Source organism: Hoplias malabaricus, chromosome Y, assembly GCF_029633855.1.
Source record: "Hoplias malabaricus isolate fHopMal1 chromosome Y, fHopMal1.hap1, whole genome shotgun sequence".
NCBI lineage: Eukaryota > Metazoa > Chordata > Actinopteri > Characiformes > Erythrinidae > Hoplias > Hoplias malabaricus.
In genome coordinates, this window is record NC_089820.1 from 42986056 (window position 1) to 43004215 (window position 18160).

At 37.9% G+C, this 18160-nt stretch overlaps 1 protein-coding gene across 1 annotated transcript; it reads right to left on the reverse strand.

Annotated features, from left to right (window-relative positions):
* Positions 1-1198: 1198 nt before the first annotated feature.
* On the reverse strand, positions 1199-15669 carry LOC136678958 (keratin-like protein KRT222). The gene is made up of 11 exons (XM_066657166.1): positions 15413-15669; positions 12848-12989; positions 12536-12740; positions 8803-8885; positions 7574-7727; positions 6079-6258; positions 4498-4602; positions 2780-3000; positions 2404-2576; positions 1931-2033; positions 1199-1486 (listed from the first exon to the last, which is right to left on the reverse strand). The coding sequence occupies exons 3-11, from the start codon at positions 12731-12733 to the stop codon at positions 1273-1275; spliced, it is 1431 nt and encodes a 476-aa protein (XP_066513263.1). The 5' UTR covers positions 12734-12740; positions 12848-12989; positions 15413-15669; the 3' UTR covers positions 1199-1272.
* Between the last annotated feature and the right edge of the window lie 2491 nt (positions 15670-18160).

Consider the following 18160-nt stretch of genomic DNA (forward strand, 5'->3'; position numbering starts at 1 on the left):
GCATTTTCTGTTCAGTAAACCTAAAGGCATCCAATGACTAAACAAAAGTGATAGTAGAAATCTCAAGATCTGGCTGTGTTTGCAATTTTTTTTTTTATATTGTTGACACAGTGAAGCTCACTGGGGTGTAAAATTTGATTTCTCTTCTTATTTCTCCAAGCAGTAGATGCACTTTTATTTTCCAATTTTGATAAGGAAAACTGGAGTCCAAAGCTCATATCTAGCCTACATTTGCAGTGGATATTTATTTTAATTTTAAACAAACTGACATTTTCATTAACCTTGCAACTAATGTGACAACTTTGCCAAACCCCCTTGTATAATTCTCTCAGCTGGAAATTCTCATCAAGAATGATATGGTTTGCAAATAATTTTCTGCAGCCGTATTACAGAAGCTTCTTATCTTTAATTCATATTCATGTGACAGAAGAAAAATCTGCACTGTGACTGCTGTGAAGCTCATAATTGAAACTTGAACACAACATTAACAGAAAAGTAATTAAATTAGATTAGTAATTATATATGAAAAAAGGTAAGACATATGAACTGATTATTTTCTCCCTCTGCTGCCTAATGAGGTCATCACAACTTTATTTGTAACAGAAATAAAAATTGTAATGGAAACTGTCCAAACTTCTTTTTTTTCCATCATTTTTTTCCAAAACATTTTTTTTGGTGTTGTTTACTGAAAAAACATCTGTTTGGTGACAAAAAAGACATAATGGTAATAAAGAATTAAATAATGAAATTCAATTAAATCTAGAATAACTGATGGGATTTGGATAGTGTTTAGGAAATTATGGAGTTAAGACACTTTTCTAAAATATTTTTCTTATCTGGAGAAGTGCTAGTGAAAGAGCTGTTGTTCTGTAATAGATATTGTCCTAAATTTTATATTATGGATATGGTGACTAAACAGATAAGATTTCAGAGCTTATGTTATATGGGCAAGTTTTGTATTATATCTTTTATTATAGATTTCTCAATTACTTAATTAACATAGAACCTTCCATTTGGAGGTGGGGTTTGGCAATGTTGTTGGCTAGCATTTTGGAGCAATGATAAGTAGCATGAGTGTTCACAAAGTGCAAATATATATATATATATATATATATATATATATATATATATATATATATATATATATATTTCTGATTCACGGAAGTCCATGATGTAACCACAGTGATATCATGTCCCATTCTCCAGGAAGTCCTCTAATGAAGGTTAAATGTGGCGTTGTCATCATGACGACTGCAATCCTTTGCTGTCAGGTCACTGAGTGATAGTAGGGATGCTGCGAGACCGTTTCATGACTAGGCGAACCTCCACATCTGGCAGAGTGTCCTGTTTAATTTGCCCACAGCCTTCATCTGCAACCGCCATGTGCAAGTCAAAGCGTAGAGACACAGACTTCTTCCTTAGCTTTGGGTTCCCTTTAAAAAATGAGCCTTCCCACTGTTTAATCACTTTATCGATCTTCTCTGTTCTGTAATACACACCCACACACACAGAGAGAGAGAGAGAGAGAGAGAGAGAGAGAGAGAGAAAGAAAGAAAGAAAGAAAGAAAGAAAGAAAGAAAGAACAGTTAATTGAAAATATTGCTAAAATATTTTTCAGTTATCCTGAGGTAATCAAGACTAAATGGTGGGAATAAATGCAGTATACTGTAAAATACATGTCCTGGGGCAGTGGAGATACAGCTGTGTGGTTATGGATAATGTATTATTTTTCAGGACATTTGAGGGTTTTTAACATATTACATATCGAGTCTATAGACCAATTAGGGGCGATGCTCAACCAAAGAGGTGGAGGAGCCACCATGCTTCGGCGCCTAATAGACGCACACAGAGAGGACACAGACAGTTTTATATATCAACAGCAATCAAAATAAATAACAATAACGAAATGATAAATTTTGTATTTACTTACTCCACTCGCCCATGTCCCTCTGCACTTTCTTGAAGCACATTTCCGTCCACAATCTCCTGTGTCTTCACTGTGCAAATCTCTCCATCTCTGCTGCCTACAGGCTCTGAGAAAAATTATACAGACAATACATAGAGAGATACCCAGTCATTCTTTACATCTAGCTGTTTTTTTTTCATTTTCTGTTTTTTAGATTTTATAATTATTATTATTAATATTATTATTATTATTATTATTATTATTACTTTTATCAATATTGACAGTTATATTTGAATGGGAAAATGAAGACAATGCAAACGAGTTTCCCTTTAAGAAATATGAAGTCATTGCTTAAATCTGAAACAACATTTGAAAGCTGAGCACCCTTGGAGGAGAACACATCAATTGTTTTACCTAGTTTTGATACATTAACATCTGGGTGATATCCAGATACAACCGTTACACCATAAATTATGTGTGTATTTGTTTGTGAAGACCTGTGAGGATGACACGGCTGCCCTGCCGCTGTAGTGTTGCTCCATGTTTGTTTGATGTCTCAGTGATTGTGCCATCTTCAAAAGAACCGTTGCACACTCCGTTCTGCTCCAACACACACACAGAACCTCTCCAGGGCTTCAGCTTCACTGTCTGCCCATCCTTACTCAGGAACCTGCAGAAAGAGAGAGAGAGAGAGAGAGAGAGAGAGAGAGAGAGAGAGAGAGAGAGAGAGAGAGAGAGAGAGAGAGAGAGAGAGAACACTGTACTTCAATATACTGGTCGGTGTATTCGAAAGCAATTTATTCCTACTTCCACTTACTTTCCCCTTTATTAGAAATAACATTTTCTTTTGTAATGAGAAATCAAAGCCCTCACCTGCCCTCCTCAAATTCCAGTAGCCTCCTGTAGGTGGCAATCTCTCTCTCCAGTTTCATTTTGGTGTTTAGCAGCTGACTGTGTTGTTGTCTCTGTGCAGCAAGTCCATCCCGTATGTCCTCAAGTTCTGTCTCGAGTCCTTGGACCGAACTGGACAAGTCCTGCAGCTGCTGAGAGTAGTGCTGCTGTGTGTGTTTCAAACAGCTTTGTAGACTTCGCTCCTGTACAGAGAAATACATTCAGGCTGGACTGCCCACTGTCAAGTAACAGTTAGAAGCCTATAAACTTCCATAGAATTGTGATATGAAGCAGTAGTGCTTTGTTCCCTGGAGTTATGGAGCATTTTACAAGATATTTGTGGTAGAACTAATCATCCAACATCAATACATACCCACTCTAAGGCCCTGTTTACACCTGGCATTAACATGCATCCTGATGCAGGATGTTCCAACATGTTCCCTGAAGGGCAGTACCAGTTACTGCAGCAAAGGGCAACAACCTCCCCAGTAACTCTCTTGGGCATATAGTGCTCTGACATTGATCAACCATAACATTAAAACAACCTGCTTTATAGTTAATATGTAGGTGTCTCTTGTGTCACTAAAACAGCTGTACCTCTATGAGGCATGCACTTCAGAAGGCTTCTGAAGGTTATCTGTGGCATCTGGAACCAAGACATCAGCAACATGTCCATTAAGTCTTTTAAGCTGCATAGTGGGGCCGTAAATCATACTCATACTCATCCCAGAGACATTTAGTTGGACTGAGACTGATGAATGTGGAGGTTAGGTCAAGGCATTAAAAACTTTGTCAAGTTCCTTAGACCGTTCTCTTTCATAGGTAAGCGGCGCATATTGTTGCTCACATTTAAAGGAAAATGTGATTCTTCAGACCAGGCCACTATCTTCTATTGATCCATGGTGAAGCTGTAATACTTGCATGCCCATTGTAGACACTTTCAGTTGTGGAAATGGGTCACTATGGGCACTACGAATGGTCTGTTGCTACATAGCCTTATACACAGCAAGGATAGATAGACTGTTTGTCTGACATCTTCCTGTGGTAGCATCTCTTATATCGGGTCAGAATAGGACTAGTCTTTGTTTCCCTTGGACATCAGAGATGTTACTGCAGCAACATTTATGCAGTATTCAATTTTACCCCAAAGGTTGTCACTCTGCCAATCCATGTTTGGTATCTTAAGTTTGTTTCTTGGTCCCTTAAAGATTCATTAAATGGTTTCTGGCACGTCGCAGTCACACAGCTCCAGGGGCCTGGAGGTTGTGGGTTCGATTCCAGCTCCGGGTGACTGTCTGTGAGGAGTTGGTGTGTTTTCCCCGTGTCCGAGTGGGTTTCCTCCGGGTGCTCCGGTTTCTTCCCACAGTCCAAAAACACACGTTGCAGGTGGATTGGCGACTCGAAAGTGTCCGTAGGTGTGAGTGAATGTGTGTGTGTCTGTGTTGCCCTGTGAAGGACTGGCGTCCCCTCCAGGGTGTATTCCCGCCTTGCGCCCGATGATTCCAGGTAGGCTCTGGACCCCCCGCGACCCTAAATTGGATAAGTGGTTACAGATAATGGATGGATGGATGGTTTCTGGCACAGCGTTACATACTTTTATCTAAAAACATGGATTAAAGAATATTATCAACGCTTGTGTTGACTTTTATATTGGAAACTGTAAGTTACTGTGCATTGTGTGTGTATAAGTGTGTACATACCAAGGCTTGTAGAGACTCAATTTCCACCTGGAAAGTGTGCCAACGCTTTCGGACTTCTGTAAGCTCTGCCCTTGCCTCCTGCAAGGCCTTGTCACCTTGGCTCACCTGTATACACATAAGCACATGCAATTTTGGAGACACAATTAAGTGAATTCAGCTATTCTAAGGTGTCCCCATTGTGGACACAGACATTAAATTGGTTAAACATGGTTTACATAATCTATTAAGAGAGAGAAAAACATGAAACGGGATGCTCTGAAGCAGCTACACATGAGCATACACATGAGTTAAACATGTCAAGTTATAGGTGTCAGCTTGAGGGGTAAGCAGAACAGGGGCTGTGGAGCAGTTCATAATGATGGAGCACTTTCTAACACTTTTGGCATGATTTGTGATGCAGAACTCAGAGCAATGTTCCAACATCTAGTGTAAAGTATTCACAGAACTGTATTGATATCCTCCATTTAAGAAAAAATTTTGGCTAAGCAGGTGACCAGAAACATTTTTTTTTTTTTGGAAATAAAAATAGAGTATGATCTCTTTAAGGAGGAACAGTGTTCTCTTGTTGATACGAGCTTGCTGCTGACTGCTGTTGGATGTCCGGGTGATAGAGGCCTGCTGCCAGTTTCCAGTAGCAGACAATAAATCAGCCTTAGGGGTATGTGTGTGTGTGTGTGTGTGTGTGTGTGTGTGTGTGTGTGTGTGTGTGTGTAAGAGACAGAGAAGGACAATCATTGTAACACAAGCATCAGTAAGTTCTTATCGACTGAGGGTTTGGCTTAACAACAAGCACTGTAATCAAAGCAATAATACTTACATACACACTCACACACATACATATGCACACACAACACTTGCCAGGATGTGGAGTCTTACACTTTCTACATATATGTCTAGTATCTATATACACTCATATGTCCTTCAAGTTTTTTTACATATAGAGTATAATGAAACTTTATTTACCTCTGCTAAATGACAATTGACATAAGCATGCTATGAACATGATGTTTATAAACAGTTGTGTAAAGAGATGTTTGCTGATAAGATGATCTAAGATCTCCCCAGTCACATGAGGCTACCAAGCCTGGAGGTTGGAAGTAGCACGTACCCTCCAAGATATGTAGTGAACAACTGCTTCTTTTCCTTTTGCACCATCAATGGAAATCAATATACTTGGATGAACACAGCTAATTCTGTCAGCTCAGCATGTTAATCAATGGATTAGTATGATGGCTTGATTTATAATTTATATAATATGTATGTGTATGTATATGTACATGAAAACTCCCTTTCTCTCTCTCTGTATATATATATATATATATATTAATAGTAATCTTAATATGTATTATTTAAAGTACCAATATTTAAGGCAATATGTCCCATTTGTAAGAAGAGGTATTTTTCTTCTTTTAGTTTATGAAATTTACAAATTCCTTGTCCTGACCATGCAAAACAAAACAAACAAACAAAAAAAAAACACAGTTATCTGCAGTGCTTTGGGCAGCAGCCACCCTTTTCGAGAGAGAGAGAGAGAGAGAGAGAGAGAGAGAGTGAGAGATTGAGAGAGAGATTACTCCATACCTGGGTTTTCTCTCTGTTGTGGATGATGGTATGTGTCCTGGTTTGGGATGGTAGAGCTGGCTTTGGGCCGGGATGAGGACTCCGGAACTCCATTCCTCTGCCATCCTCCTCTACCTCTTCTTCCTTGGCTCTCTGCACTAACAAAGCATCAGCCTGCTGCTGCTGCAGAAACAGCTCCCTCTGAGAGAGAGAGAGAGAGAGGGGGGGGGGGGGGTATAGAGAAAGAGTGACCGAAATGTAGAGGGAAAGGGAGAGATACAGAGGGGGAGAGAGAGAGTGGGTGAGAGAGAAAGAGAGATAGAGAAACCGAGATAGAGGTGGGAACCAATAAAAATCCAAAGAGATGAGGAGAGGGGTCTGAATCTTATTCACAGAGTAACCATATCGCTTATTACATCACATGGGAGAGCCTGCTGGGTAATTTGTTTCTTAGCTGCATCCAGAAACTAGAGCAAACAATTACATGCCCCACAGTTAAGTTTTAAAGCAGAATCCATGACCTACATTAAAGTCACCTTAGCTGTGTCCAAAACTGTACCCTGTTCACTTTATAGTGCACTATTTTAGGGTTCAGCCATTTTGTTGTGGTGTCTGCAAACATAAGAGGGAGTATTCAGTGCACTGTAAGTAGCCCACTGTGCACCGCAATAAGTAATGTACATGAGGTGTATCCTTGCAAAAACAATACTGACAATTCACTGCACTGTTTGAAATTACATTTCCTGTACACATTCTCTGATGAGCAATGTAAACTGCACATTAATAAAAGAAATACATTGTTTTTCCAGACCTATTCTGTAATACACACTAGTAGCACAAGTGGGATTGTGTGTGTGTGTGTGTGTGTGTGTGCTCAGTCTGGCAGTTAGTCAGCATAAAGCTCCTTTGAGGATTTAGATGATAGAATTTGCTGACATCCACTTGAGCCTAAATCTGCTACAAGCACAAATTAGAAACAATATCATTGAGCAGAGAGCTGTAGATAAATCAGTGAGCAGCAAACAATTTGTAAAGGAAAATTGAGAAACTACACTGTGATCCAGGATCTGTATGGACGAGGACAGAGAGACACTGTAACTTTAGAACTACAAAGTGCTCCTCTATGGTCAGTGGAGCTGAGAAAATGGGCAATGAGTGCAGAAACAATGAGGTGGTCATAACGTCATGGCTGATTGATGTATATGATGCTCCATTTAGTGATCTTCTAATTAATGGCCTTTTGTTTATTGGATCTTCTGGCAGCCCTAGTTTCCACTTTGCTATGTTCCTCAATTACATTGCACCTGGTTCTGTTTTCATTTTAATTAGAACATAAAAATGTATTTCTATTTACACACACACTTCTGAAGAAAACCACAAAGTAAAGAGAAAGAAAACACTTTAGGTTTCTCACGAATACAGTTAGCACTGACAGATTGGTGAGTGAATGGAATGAGGAAAATTATATATTTCACAGTCACTGTTTCTCTCTCTCTCTTTCTCTCTCTCACTCTACCTCTTGCTCATCCTCCATTAGCAGCAGTTCTTCTCTGAGTGTGTGTAGTTGTTTCTCCAGCAGGGTGTTGGCGAGGTCCATGTCCATTTTTTTGTTCTTTAGCTCAGAGACTCTCTGCTCCAAACAAAGACGCATTTTCTCCTCTATTTCACACCTAGAATTGCACACACATGTACAGATGTATACAAAGTCAGGACAAGGTCAAGGCATACGTATGCCTTATGTGGTGGTGTCCTAGACAGGGATTTAGTCTAGTCCTGGACTACACAGCATTTTGAGTTGTGATTTTCCATTGAAGTAGGATATAGTCCCAGACTAAGCTTAATCCCTATTAGGGAAACCACTCCTTAATGTCTTTACTAATGTTTGTATACCCCCATTGTAATGAGTTAATTTGACTAATTTAAGTTTTACTCTTCTGACATATATGTGACAAAGTTGTGTATACACAGTTTAATAATCTCTATAGGAAAGTATTAAATGCTTTTCTGGAGTCTATAGTCTGAGTTTATGGTCACCACACTCAGTGCCAAGTGTAATGTAGAGAGTTATAAAGCCACCTGGCATTGACAGGAGCAGTGGAACTGCATTAACATTATAGGAAATTATAGATTTCTAGTCATCTTTGGAAGGATTTGGAGTGCTCAGTACTTGACCACATAAACACACTCATGGCTCAATGTCTTTGGAGCCTCACAGAAATGCTCCAACAAGAATACAAGCTGTTACTGCAGCAAAACCTCTAATTAATATGCAAAATGTCCTGCACACCTGCACACACACCAAAAAAATTCCACACATGGTTACGTACACACCGTTTACATGTGACAAAATTACATACACACACACACAGGTTGATACCACACACATTCCAAACATTCTGTTCACATGCTAACACACACACACACACACACACACATTTTTTGTCACTCTGTGTTCCAGCTGCATCCACACCTTCCACTAGAAGGTACTCATTAATTTCTGTTTAATCATGAGTTTGATGTTTTGTTTGTTTGTGTTTGGTGTTTCTATAGTCTGCTGTGTCTGTGCTTATGTCTATATCTGTTTCATTGGCATTTTGAATGTATTTTCAGTGTTTAGTCTGTAATTTTTGTCTGTGTTTGTGTTGTATTTTCTATATTTTGTCTGTTCTCGTTGACTGTTTGTCAGTGTTCTTGTCTGTGTTTAGTTGTATTTTCTGTGTTTTGTCTGTTTTCAGAGGAACACACCTCCTCTGAAGGTGAGAGACACTGGATTTGGTGTTTGCCTTACGTAGAGATAGCTCAGCATTTTCTATCAGCAACACACTAATCTGAAAATACAAATACATGAAAAGTCAGCACATAGAGAACACATACACGATCACAAATACAATGATGCACCTTTTTGTAGATCTATGAGTTAAGGGATTCTAATAAAGTGGCCAGAAATAGGAAAAAGGTGGGTCAAATGTTACAGTCTTTACCTGCTAAGTTACTGCAGAATTTTGACTTATCTCAGTAATCCCATTAAATAACCCTGGATGAGGCCTGAAAGAAAATCTCCACATTTCTGCAACTAGGAGCCCAGCATTTCCACACCAGCTCATGGTTTACCCAGATGTTAATGTTATAATGAGTCAGTTATTAAAGGATTTGTATAATTACTTGCTTGTTTACATGATTGACCCTCAGTGACCCCATGGAAAACAAAGCTAAGACAGGCCTGTTCATACAAGGGCTCCTTACTTTTGAAGTTTCCAGATTTTGGAACATACAACAATAACATTTACACATGTCACATGTAATGATCTACTGTTGCCATCTGTATTATAAACATGTCTAGTTGAATAGTAAAACATGCAGAGTGCACACTGTGTTGGGTGTGTTAATTATATTCACTTATAATATCAATGGAAATATATAATTTGAACCAAATAGCCCATATTAGTTATTAATTTTGTGCAACAAAACTACTCTAGAAACAAACATGCAAGTTTTTTGGTGATGAGAGTAAGGAATTAAAGTGTAAACATGCAGACTAAAAGGTTGCTCATAAGCCTTTGGATTCCTGTATCCTCAAAATGATATAAAATATGATCAGTCAGCTGTGTCCAAACATTTGACTGTCAGTGTACCTTGCATTTTCACTTTCTGATGGTAAGGGTGTGATTTGTGGGAAGAAAATAAGATTAAGGAAACTAATTCAAAGTGTGAGAGCTAGATCTGGAATTTCACGCCCTCTACAAAAACAGAAAACCTGAAAAATGACATGACACTTCTGGAGACTGGAAAACAATTTTATGTGTTTGTAAATCTCATGCAAACTGAAAATACTAGGGTGTGTTTGGGAAAGGGCCTTATCGTGCCTCATCTTGCCTAGGAAAATAAGCTCTTAAACAAGCATGTTTTAAATAATGGAACATATAGAAAGCTTTTATTTTTTTTTTTGCAAGAAATACAACATTAGGAATAAAGCCAAAGGTCATGCCATTTTCCATCATTGTTGTGATGTTTTCCTTTCTGTATGCTATCTAAGCCTCAGTTTTTATAATAGGAATTTTCTTCATAATATTTTGGTTGAGATGTAAACAAAGTGATTGAGAGAGGTTTGATTCTAGAGAAACAATCAGAGAGAGGATTTTAGATAGGGGTGTTTAACATGAAATTATTACATTAAACATTGAAACATTGCTTTATACAACCCAATTTCCAAAAAGTTTGGGACATTATAAAAATGTACAGTACCGGTCAAGAGTTTGGACACATCTCCTCATTAGTCGGTGGTGGAATAGGGCTATTCACTGTATTGAACTGTGTACAAGCCCCTACCTCTGCACAACCAAAGTTATGGTCTCAAACACATTAAGAAGGTGAGCAGTTCTACAAATTAACTTTTGACGAGGCCACAGCTGTTCACTGAATGTCTGCTGATATTATGTATTTGTGACCTTTATTTACCTGTTTTTTGCGTTTTTTTTGGTCTATTTGTTTGTTTGTTCTTATTCCTTTCAGTTCTGTTCAACGTATATATAATTTTTTAATTATATAATATGTATTATATATAAATTATTTAATTTATTTATTAAATATAAATTATATAATAATTTTGAAAGTCAAAAGTTGAAAATGATATATAAAAAATTTAAAATAAATTAATTCTTTTAGGTTCAACATATAAAATATTGTTTTTGTTCCGTTTTCAATTAAATATAGGTTTTAAATGATCCAATATACATCATTGCATTTTGTTTTTATTTACATTTTTCCCAGCATCCCAACTTTTCTGGAAATGGAATTGTAATGCCTTTTTCTGAGAAATCTTTAACTCAAAAGCTTATTTCATTTTTTTTCATTCATTCACATTAGAGGAAACTGCATAGTTTGACTGCAAAATATTCTTCCTATACCATTTAGAGGGCCAAGAATGGTTCTTCTTTGGTATGTCTCACACACATACACATACATACACACACACACACACACACACAACACATAATAACACTCTAAATTTTAAGAGTGTCTTTCTGCTGCTGGCTGTGATAATCATGAAGTAATGTCACTCAATGTTGTGTAAAGTGATTGCTGCTGGTGTCATTGTGTAACGTGCAGGAGTGTGTCTGTATGTTTGTGCTTTTAATGATTTACATTGTGGGAATTGCATTGTAGTTCTCACAAAGACAAAAGTTTGTGAGTGTGTTAACAGACTTTGGTCCCAGGAATGAGAACGACCCAGTAAAGACTTATACCTATTACCTATAAATTAGGTAAAAACATATATATATAGGTATATGTCTTTACCCAATCTAAGATAATAGACATATATACATAATGTTTTGGTTTGGGTAATGGTTATGGTTATTGACTAGTAGTATTTAAAGCAAAGCGTAGGAGAGGTCTTCATGAAATTAATGAAATTTAAATTCTCCACAATGCATGGAAACCCTGTGTGTGTGTGTGTGTGTGTGTGTGTGTGTGTGTGTTAAAGATTGTGTGTGAATGGGGAGGGGATGTGTGCACAAGATTGAATCGATGACACAGACTTATGTAAATGCATGTTCAGGGTTATATATATATATATGGACCACCCTTTATTTATTACATTTCAACCGAAGAAGTCTTGGTGGCACTTTCTGCTTCTCATAATGCAAGGTTTTCTGTATGTTAAATCCAATACATAATAGCAGTAATTATGCATATCACTCCATAGAGGGTGTAATACATATTTTCACAACAAAACATTAGATTTGACATGGGCCACACAAACCTTTTTACATGTATGAGCATGCACACCAACCAGCCAAAACATTATCCTGACCATGTTCCTACACTCATTATCCACTTTACCAGCTCCATTGACTTGTATAGCTACTTTTGATCAGTTCTACAATTGCAGTCTATTGTACACCTGTTGCGTTTCATAGTTTGTTTGCCACCTTCCACCCTGTTTTTTAATGGCCAGGACTACAACATAGTCTGCAGTGTTTGGGAGGTGAATTATTTTCAGCACTGCAGTGGCTGTTTGTTATGCTGGAATGATTGGATCAGACACAGTAGTGCTTCTGGAGTTTGCAAAGTTGACCAATGAGGTAGGTGTGTCTAACAGAGTACACAGAGAGTGGACACAGTGTTTATAAACTCCAGAATCACTGCTGTATCTGATCCACTCAGCTGTACCAGCGCAACACACATTAATACACTACCATGTCAGTGTCACTGCAGTTTTGAGCATGATTTGAACATCACCCAAATCATACATGTTTTGTGAGATCCTGATCATTAAAGAACAAAGTGAACGGGGGCTAACATAGTATGAAGAGCAACATATGTACATGTAGAACAATAGAGAGTGTATCTCTAAACTCAGTGAAGCTGCTAAAGTGCACAATGAGTGCAAGAACAAAGAGGTCATGCCAATGTTTTGGTTGTTCTGTGACTATTTGTATATATGTGTATATGAGAGCAATTAATTGTCACTGTTCACCTGTTCTTGTAGCTCCCTCACTCTCCTCTGCTTCAAACTCCACTCCTGCTCCTGTTGACCACCCTTATGTCCAAACTCCACTATCCTCTCCTGAAGGGCTTGGTTTTCCTGCTGAAGCTGTCCCACGTGCTTCAGGAAGCTCCTGAGCCTGTCATTGAGACCCCGGAGGGCCTCCTGTGGCTTGTCTTGTTCCTCCATTGGACCACTGAGCATCACAAAAGTATGAAAAAAAAAAACACACCCAATAAACACACACCAGTCATGCACTGGACACACTGCCATAGAGACTACGCCCAGCTCCAGTTCACTGACCTGTTTCAATATTAGCTAATGTTTAGCTGGTACATGTAGAGATGAAATTGTATGTCCCGTGGCTAGCTTCTTGCAGGTCCGGGAGGCCAAAGGGCTATGCAGTTCAATGGTCAGATTCCTGTTGCTGGTCAGTGACAGGCAGCTAAAAAAAAAGGCTTTGTGGTCAGAGCGAGCAATTTACATCACGAGTTTAACTCAAACTATTGTACTCACTGATCCAGGATTATAGTGCCACACACACACACACACACACACACACACACACACACAAACAGATATAAGAGAGAGTGAGTTTGTATGTTTGTGCTGTTTTGTGAAATGCTAATAACAGCATAAAGCAGCAAAGAGAGAGGTCTGCTTAAGCTCTGTGTAATTGAAAATAGTACAAAACACATCATCTTTGTAAGTATTTGTTCATTCTAAATTCGGTGCCTCCAACATATTCCAAAACAGGTTATATTTTGAATCTTTTCTGATTTTTTTTTTATATATTTCTTAGTCCACCAAAAAGTTACAAACTGCTCCAAACTGAAATATCTTTTTTAGAATAAACAGTGCCTTCACATTTATTCTTCACCCCTGCCCTAAATACCCATAATACTGTAACTCTGGCCAGATTTTGAAATTAATTCTGGTAAGAGTCCATGTGGAACTTTTCCATTTTGGTCCTAAAAGCATCTATCTATGGTGTATGAATCAAATTTAGATGACCGAACAAATTGGTTTCTAGACTGCAGTTTCTCATTTCAGAGCTCTAGAGTGTTTAAGTTTAAGTTAGCTCTAAGTTTTTAATGCAGTGCCATTTGAAGGACCGAAAGTCAGAGCAGTTCAACAGAGAGAAGAAAAAAAAGGGAGAGAAAATGCAACCATGAATTTGTTTTATAGAGCAAGCAAAATTTTTCAAATGACTTATTAGCTTATTTTTTCAACTTTTTCAATTTGAGAAATTCAACAGGAATTTCAAAATGATAGGCATTACATGGACCAGAGTCAAAGTGAAAAAGTGTCCTGTGGTCCAAAAAAATCTAAAATTTTAAATGGATGCCCTGTTCTTTACACTAAAGAATAGAGGGATCATCCAAATGAAGGGTTCCAAAGCCAGCATCCATGATTGTATGGGAGTGCATTAAGTTACAAACTGCATGGGTAACTTGTACATCTGTCAAGACATTGTTAATGCTGAATGATTTATACAGTTATATTTATACATTTCACTTTTAAAACTACAGCAATTTGTCTCCTCTGTTCCCAAAAACTTACAAAGGGTTGTAAGGGTTGAAAAGTGATGCAACACAGTGGTCACATGTCCCTGTCCAGTTTCCACATTTAAAAATTGAAATATCAAATATCGGGGGGGTGACTTGACTTCATTGTGGGCACTAACTGGTGTAAAACACTACATTTTAATGTGAAGAAGTGTTTTAAATTTGGGTTAGGGTTAAGCTAGTAGTACTTATGGGGATGTAAATGGTAAGTTTTTATAAATTTAGGAAGTCTATGTAATGTCCCGACAATTCACAGACACAGGATTTTATGGGTAATATCCTATTCATTCTACTTATGTTTTTGTAAATTCACTTGTTCTTGAAGTGAAGAATGGAACTGTAAGGACATGCAGGCCTTAAGGGCGCCACATGCTTCAAAATCCACCTTTAACCCTGCATTATTACCTGAAGACATATTGTTCTGCAACTCTTCCACCTTATAAGTATATAATGTTTATAAACTAATGTTCTCCATGTAACAATAAGTGAACACTCTTATAGCATTACATGACTGCAAAGTTAGTTTATAATGTTTTACATAAGGGAGTTTATTGAGGGTGGATACTGGGTAAGGATGTCTTAACTAAACATTTCTAGGAATATTCATATTCAGGTACCTAATGTTCCCAAAACCCAAACTAATTTCAAATGAAAATTGGTTAGCGGGATAATATACACAAACTTTACTATATAATATAATGCTACTGTTTTAAGGTTTGGAATTATTAATTTTAATAATGTAAAACAAGTTTTATTGCAAACCCATGAACATAATTGTAATGTTATTGTTCTACACTTTGCAAACTATTAGCAAATAGCAGTTATTGTCCCCCTCCAAATTTGTTAACTCTAATAACAATACAAACTTATGGCTCAAAATATTTCTATCAACAGAAAATGTATAAAGTAAAATTGCAAATATGAATTTTAAATAAAAAAATTCAAATGTGCAGTTATTTTCATTGTATGATATACAACAAAATTTGTCTTCCACATGTGAGCAACCTGTGGCAGTGAACACACACCCAGAGTTGTGGGCAGATATCCCCAGCACCCGGTGAAGTTACTAAGCCTGTGTCAAGTATCTGATTGTATTTCTCTGCAATTATGTGACTAACAGTCATCAGGAGTGCTAAGGTGTTTGCATTGGCACAGGCTAGAAAAGTGCGTAAATGTTTATCCATAGGTAAACACACAGAGACACGCACACCCACACACACACACCCACACACACACAGATAATCGTTAAGGAGACACAGACAATAAGTAAAACAGGGCTTTGCCAGAATGGGACACTTACCAAAACACACCCTCTTGTGCCTCTCCCAGTGTCTTTCTTTCTAACCTGAGGATTTGTTTGTCGATCTGTCTCTCTCCAGCCGTGGTGATGTGTCCTGAGACGAAGTGGTGCGATGCAGCGTCTGGTCTCACAGGGACACTCCCAAGCAATAAAACATTGTTCTCTCTCTCTCTGGGAATACAAGAGAATGTAGCCCAGCGAGTTCACAGACCTAAGACATCCATGAAAAACAACAATGCCGTCTCAAGACAGCCTGTCCTGAGCAATTTCAGTAACCAATGGGCCCCCAGCATGTGGCTACCTGCCTGCCCTCAGTTAACAAATTCTAATAACCCAGTTTTTTTTTTAGCTGAATAGTTTCTCAATGGTTTGGCTATAACTGCTGCAAATAGACAATATTCAACAATGCACTAACCATATACATCAGTTCAGTACAGTTCAATCCACTTTTATTAACCTAGTCTTGCGCCACCCTTATATACATTCCTTAGCTGCAGTTGTGAAATAAATATTGTTTGAAATTGATCACGCTATCTAAAGCTGAAGAAAACATCTAGTAACTCAGATACTCAATAAATAGCATTTGGCTAATTATTCATTCATTCATTCTTTTATTCATTCATTCATTATCTGTAAGCGCTTATCCAGTTCAGGATCGAGGTAGGTCCAGAGCCTACCTGGAATCATTGGGCGCAGGGTGGGAATACAACCTGGACAGGGCGCCAGTCCTTCTCAAGGCAACACACACACTCACACCTACGGACACTTTTAATTCGCCAATCCACCTTTTGGCTAATTACTATATATATATATATATATATATATATATATATATATATATATATATATATATATGTGTGTGTGTGTGTGTGTGTGTGCTGTGTTATACTTTTGCAGGTTAAATGGGATTTTAATATATATTATTGTCCAACTTTAATTTCAGCTATAAAAGCCTGAGCATTTCTTAGAAATAATATGAACAATAACCCATGGCAGTCCACTGGGAGTAAAACAACAGGTGGTGATCATGACCATTGCAAACAGTCAAGTCAAAGACAAAACACAGAAATCCATTCAATCTATTTCTTTTCAGTTCAGTTGACCTGTCCAACCTCAGGAATACATACATTCATTCATTTTCTGTAACTCTTTGTGGTGGGTCCGGAGCCTACTGGAAACCACTGGGCACAAGGCAGAAATACATCCTAGACGAAGCGCCAGTCCTTCGCAAAAAACACTCACACATTCACACCTACAGGCACATTTGAGCGATGAGCTCTCGCCCCTCGCTGCCATTGTATGCTTAGCTGAACCTATGTGTGCTTTTAGGTCCTTTACACTTCTATTTGCTACACATGGGAAAACATGGGAATTTCTTTTTTTAATTAATCCGAGAACTTACATTTACGTTTCGCATAGCTGCTTGAGATGAGGTTAGGTACATGAGCTTTGCCTGACGTAAACAAGGACTACTGACGTGCAGACTGACCAATTAAATGTTTACAGAGAAGGTTATCGACCAATAACGGTAGTTCTACAGTCAGACCGTCCAATCAGAAGATTTTAGGCTACTTCACCATGCCCCTTTCTCACTCACGCGAACCAATCGGAGTAGGGGAGGGCGGGACTAGTTTGTGAACGAAACGCTTCTCGAAATTCTATGTAAACTCTAGAAAAACAAAATCCCGGATGTTTGTGAAATTCCGCCCGGACATTTTTTTAAGTTTAAAAAAGAGGACATGTCCAGGTAAAAGAGGGTGTCTGGTCACCCTAATTAAGACTAAGTAGCATAATGCAAGTATCATGCACTTTATCTAGTATCCAGTAATGATTTTAATTATTCATTTATTTGTTGTAATACCAAAATAAGACTTGCGTTTAGCCCATGTAGTAGAACATAGATAACCCTGATTACAAGTGGGTATTTCACACACTGTTTATAACTGTATGTGTATTCATACTGAACCGACACAGTCTGGGGATCTCGATTCAGTGCACATAGTTATATGAAAAATATAATGTATTCTCTGTGTGATTAGGCTGTTAGGACAAATATGGTAAACTCTTTGGTTTGCATAGGACTGTGGTAACTGTAGTGGTTTAGGTAATTGCGCTTATGGTAATTGTAGTCTTGTTTGTCTCCCACCCTTCCTTCTTCTCCTCTTCCTCATTTATTTTCTGTAGTGTGTAGATAGTGCTTAATTTTTATCTCCCTTTAATCTTTAACTCTCATTGTTGTCACTTTTGGATATGAAATGACTGAAATTAAAAAAATATATCAATAAAGTATTTCACAGATATTCTACATTATATATATATATATATATATATATATATATTTTTTTTTTTTTTTAATCTTATTTAAACTCATGAAATCGTGATAGAACGGACAAGGGGGGTCAAAGTTTTGCATCTTGCAGTCTGATTTAATACAGTTTCACTTGTTTACGTCCTGGATCTGGCCTCTTTAATTTTCCTTTGATTCTTGGTCGCTTTCAAGTTCATTGGAGGTTTTTCCTGCTATTGTCTCTCTTGCTGACGGTCATTAGGGGTGGTACTTGTGTTTCTGGACAAGCTGCTTTGAGACAATAGCTATTGGAAAGCGAGTGGAACACAAATAACACTGAACTAAAAAGACATAGTCATCTTAGTTGGACACATTAGCTGTTTAAATTCTGTGAAGGATCATATGTCTGCTACTGGATGCCACATTCTGCGGAGCTCTGCTTGTCTCTGGTAGATCCTTCT

What these genes read in the sequence shown, in the direction of transcription:
- LOC136678958 (XM_066657166.1), bottom strand. Translation starts at nt 12,733, where the DNA reads ATGGAGGAACAAGACAAGCCACAGGAGGCCCTCCGGGGTCTCAATGAC. An exon ending in TGAGGGAGCTACAAGAACAG is followed by an intron (nt 8,886 to 12,535) that starts GTGAACAGTGAC and finishes TTGTATTTTCAG; the next exon opens with ATTAGTGTGTTGCTGATAGA. An exon ending in CAGCCGTGTCATCCTCACAG is followed by an intron (nt 2,034 to 2,403) that starts GTCTTCACAAAC and finishes AATTTTTCTCAG; the next exon opens with AGCCTGTAGGCAGCAGAGAT.